This window comes from Sphaeramia orbicularis, unplaced genomic scaffold (assembly GCF_902148855.1).
Source record: "Sphaeramia orbicularis unplaced genomic scaffold, fSphaOr1.1, whole genome shotgun sequence".
Classification (NCBI taxonomy): domain Eukaryota; kingdom Metazoa; phylum Chordata; class Actinopteri; order Kurtiformes; family Apogonidae; genus Sphaeramia; species Sphaeramia orbicularis.
In genome coordinates this window covers 1-5175 of record NW_021941552.1, presented here as the reverse complement: position 1 = coordinate 5175, position 5175 = coordinate 1, and the positions used below count along the sequence as shown (strand labels likewise).

At 49.9% G+C, this 5175-nt stretch overlaps 1 protein-coding gene across 1 annotated transcript; it reads left to right on the top strand.

The window, feature by feature from the left end:
• Positions 1–1450: 1450 nt before the first annotated feature.
• On the top strand, positions 1451–5163 carry LOC115416086 (collagen alpha-1(I) chain-like; the record flags this gene model as incomplete). The annotated part of the gene is made up of 3 exons (XM_030129793.1): positions 1451–2395; positions 4063–4653; positions 4692–5163. Coding segments are annotated over exons 1-3 (2008 nt in total), but the record flags the coding sequence as incomplete, so codon positions are not given.
• Between the last annotated feature and the right edge of the window lie 12 nt (positions 5164–5175).

Genomic DNA, 5175 nt, shown 5'->3' with positions numbered 1-5175 from the left:
CATGTCCAGGAAGAATTTAGAGCGCAGTTAAAAGAGGATTAAACCACTGACTTTAATCAGGTTTAAATTTAATCTGAACTTTTTCAACTGGAATAAGGTGTTTACATGGACATCTGAAATAGGATCCAACCTGTAATCAGATTAAACCAGGAAGAAAAGTTGTCGTGGAAACACACAGAATATGTTGCCTCCCTAACTGGACCTCCAGTCCTCTGGTTTGCTTCCATGTCAGTCCTATCCCACCACAAACACAATGCACCACCTGGTGACCTGAACCTGCACAGGTGGTGTAGGAGTGTGCACTGGGGCTTTTCTCACCACTTCTCTGAACGCGGGGGACTCGACCGTTGACGTAGGTTGTATGTCTTCCACATCATACCTGTCAGTGTGTGTGTGTGTGTGTGTGTGTGTGTGTGTGTGTGTGTGTGTGTGAGACAGACTGTACAACAGGTTTGGTCAAATCCAGCTTTGGTTGTTTAGCTGCAGCGGTTCCTCCTTTAGCGTTAGCGGAGCTAGCATCACCTGTGTTCCCTTCAGGGTCTTGTTCAACACCTTGGCAGGTGTGTGTTGTTTCTGAGGAGGTTCCATCAGATTAGAACTGCTGGTCTGTGATGTGGACAGTTTTCCAACCTCCACACAGATTACAGCTCACCACAATATGCCTCTGGTCTTTTACCCACAGAAAGGAAAAATAACGGGCATATTTCCACCAGAAAAATCCCACGTTTGGACTTTCATCGACTGCCGCCACGGTTGTTTTCATTCATTCACGTGCACGTTATTGCGTCATGTACGCTTCACCTCCACCACGGAAACTTTAGTCCTGAGTTCTGCACACAAAGTAACGACTAACGAGCCTGTTTAAATCACAGTAATGATAAGCACGGTCCTAAGTTTGACCAACTAATTAGTTACAGTGCTCGTTACCACAAAATTAACATCGTTACTGTAACGCATTAGTCCCAACACTGCTTGTATGTGGAACTAAATTGTCCACATCCACTGTGGAATGTGGACTCTGTGGACATTTACACTGAACACTGAAAATCCCATTGACCACACATTTAAAATTAGAACTCAACTAATACTGATGTGAACTGAATCTGATTGGACAGACACATGACTGGGACCAGATTCAACTGTTTCTGTGTATGGAACAACCTGGAAACTGTGGAATTTAAACAGAGTGGATCCACACATGCACAGAGTTCAGGCTGAAGGAGGAGCTGTGAGTTCTGAACACTGGTTCTACTGGAGTCGTTCCATAGGTCCACATCCAAAACCACATCATTCAACGTCTGCCTTTGTTTTCACTTATGGTTTTTTTACACAGTTAAACAGAACGGCGTCAAGGAGGTTTTACACAATAATGAAGACCAATCAAACCACACATTCATGATACAAGAGAACCAGACTGAAACGACTGGACTGAAGGGTTTACAAGTCACACATGTGCAGGGGTCCGCCTGTGGACCAGGGCTCCGCCTGTGGACCAGGGATGCACCTGTGGACCAGGGATGCACCTGTGGACCAGGGCCACCTGTGGACCAGGGCTCCGCCTGCGGACCAGGGCTCCGCCTGCGGACCAGGGCCCCGCCTGCGGACCAGGGCTCCGCCTGTGGACCAGGGCTCCGCCTGTGGACCAGGGCCACCTGTGGACCAGGGCCACCTGTGGACCAGGGATGCACCTGTGGACCAGGGCTCTGCCTGTGGACCAGGGATGCACCTGTGGACCAGGGATGCACCTGTGGACCAGGGCTCCGCCTGTGGACCAGGGCTCCGCCTGTGGACCAGGGCCACCTGTGGACCAGGGCCACCGGTGGACCAGGGATGCACCTGTGGACCAGGGCTCTGCCTGTGGACCAGGGATGCACCTGTGGACCAGGGATGCACCTGTGGACCAGGGCTCCGCCTGTGGACCAGGGCTCCGCCTGTGGACCAGGGCTCCGCCTGTGGACCAGGGCCACCTGTGGACCAGGGCCACCTGTGGACCAGGGATGCACCTGTGGACCAGGGCTCTGCCTGTGGACCAGGGATGCACCTGTGGACCAGGGCTCCGCCTGTGGACCAGGGCTCCGCCTGTGGACCAGGGCCACCTGTGGACCAGGGCCACCTGTGGACCAGGGCTCTGCCTGTGGACCAGGGATGCACCTGTGGACCAGGGCTCTGCCTGTGGACCAGGGATGCACCTGTGGACCAGGGCTCCGCCTGTGGACCAGGGCTCCGCCTGTGGACCAGGGCCACCTGTGGACCAGGGATGCACCTGTGGACCAGGGCTCTGCCTGTGGACCAGGGCTCCGCCTGTGGACCAGGGCTCCGCCTGTGGACCAGGGCTCCGCCTGTGGACCAGGGCTCTGCCTGTGGGACATGGACACAGATGTGTTTCATTGCTGTTGTCAGTGGACACACAGACTGGAACCCCCCCCCCCCCCCCCCCCTAACTGTTTTTAATCCTTGAAAATGCTTGAATTTCCATGCAGTGTTTTCAAGGTCTGGAAAGTGCTTGAATTCTAACTGTGATTTCTTTCTTTCTTTCTTTCTGTATTTCTGTATTTGTAGTATGAACTCCAGCCACAGCTCCTTCCACAGGTGGTGGGCTGCTTTTATACACATGAACCTGTGTCTGACAGTCAGTTCCAGGTGCTCTGAGGTCCAGTCCAGGTCCAGTCCAGGTCCAGTCCAGTCCAGGTCCAGTTTGATCTGAATCTGTGTCTCTTTGGTTCCACACTGAAAACAAACAAACAAACAAGCAAACAAACAAACAAGCAAACAACCAACCAAACAAACAACAAACAAACAAACAAACAAACAAACAAACAAACAAACAAACAAACAAACAAACAAACAAACAAACAAACGGTATTATTCCAGCAGCAGGGGTGCCAAAAAAATAGTATAAAATTAACAGAAAATAACCATCTCATAAAAATACGGTCATTTTCCATTATTAAAATATAGGTTTTTTGCCCTAACTTTACATGGGATTTTGCATCTTTTTTGACTTTTTAAGGTTTAATAAAGAATATTGTCATGTATTAAAACTATCCAATTCAATTCCCTATATATATATATATATATATATATATATATATATATATATATATATATATATATATATATGTATATATATATATATAAAATTCAATGAGACTCAGTTGTCCAATCCACTGATAAAAACTGTATTTGGACAGTTTATCAGTGCTTATACATGTTATACATTCACAAAAATACATTTATTCAACATGTTTGTTGTGAAACCTCCTGTAATTACACAAGATATTTGTCAATGAACAAACAAGTGTGGTTCAACTGACAGAACTAATACTTCTGTTACTGTTAACTGTCAGTAATTTTATCTGGTTTTATTATTATTTTTTTACAGTATTAAACTTTAAATGAACAGTTTAATCTCAGAAATAGAAAAGAAATATTTGTGAAATTACGATACATTTGCAAATGTATTTGAACTGTATTTTTCTGTGAAAAAAGAAAAATTTATTTAAAAAATTTAAATTTTATGGTTATTCACACTTATTTCCCGTTATTTTCCAGTATTTTTTGGCGCCCCAGCTGCTGGAATATGACTGTTTTTTTTATTATTTATTTACTGTTTTTTACAGTGCAGTTGGATCATACTCAGATGCTTGTGTTCTACAGCAGCTCCAGGTCCGTCCTTCGTGTCCGTCCTTCGCGTCCGTCCTTCGTGTCCGTCACAGGCTGAACTTCACTGCAGACACTGGATCTGTTCTCCGTCTGCGTTCCGTCAGTTCAGAACCTGCAGAACCGCCACCCCTCGGTCTCTCGGTGCTTTGGGTTCTGTCTGCGGTCCGTGCACCGGTCCTGTGTGTCAGTGTTGGTTGAACTTGGTCTGTGGTATGCGCACATCAAAGGGTTAAAGGTCAAAGGTGACGGCGCTGATCTGCTCTAATGACCTGAGCAGTAGAAGTGCATTAGTTCTGCCTCTGCTGATCAGACCCACAGACCCACAGACCCCAGGGGGCGCTTCCAGCCCCGCTGGTCTGAGTTACAAGGAATTAGATCAAACAAACAGACCGTCCACAGGCCACAACCGGACCTAAAGAAGGTCCACAGGCCACAACCGGACCTAAAGAAGGTCCACAGGCCACAACCGGACCTAAAGAAGGTCCACAGGCCACAACCGGACCTAAAGAAGGTCCACAGGCCAAAACCGGACCTCCAGAGGGTCCACAGGCCAGAACCGGACCTCCAGAGGGTCCACAGGCCATAACCAGACCTCCACATGGTCCACAGGCCACAACCGGACCTAAAGAAGGTCCACAGGCCAAAACCGGACCTAAAGAAGGTCCACAGGCCAAAACCGGACCTAAAGAAGGTCCACAGGCCAAAACCGGACCTCCAGAGGGTCCACAGGCCAAAACCGGACCTCCACATGGTCCACAGGCCACAACCGGACCTAAAGAAGGTCCACAGGCCACAACCGGACCTCCAGAGGGTCCACAGGCCATAACCAGACCTCCACATGGTCCACAGGCCACAACCGGACCTAAAGAAGGTCCACAGGCCAAAACCGGACCTCCAGAGGGTCCACAGGCCATAACCAGACCTCCACATGGTCCACAGGCCACAACTGGACCTAAAGAAGGTCCACAGGCCAAACCGGACCTCCAGAGGGTCCACAGGCCATAACCAGACCTCCACATGGTCCACAGGCCACAACCGGACCTAAAGAAGGTCCACAGGCCAAAACCGGACCTCCAGAGGGTCCACGGGCCAGAACCGGACCTCCAGAGGGTCCACAGGTCATAACCAGACCTCCACATGGTCCACGGGCCAAAACCGGACCTAAAGAAGGTCCACAGGCCAAAACCGGACCTCCAGAGGGTTCACGGGCCACAACTGGACCTCCAGAGGGTCCACAGGCCAGAACCGGACCTCCAGAGGGTCCACAGGCCAAAACCGGACCTCCAGAGGGTCCACAGGCCAAAACCAGACCTCCACACAGTCCACGGGCCAAAACCGGATCTAAAGAAGGTCCACGGGCCGAAACTAGACCTCCAGAGGGTCCACAGGCCAAAACCGGACCTCCAGAGGGTCCACAGGCCAAAACCAGACCTCCACACAGTCCACAGGCCAGAACCAGACCTCCAGAGGGTCCACGGGCCAGAACGAGACCTAAAGAAGGTCCACGGGCCA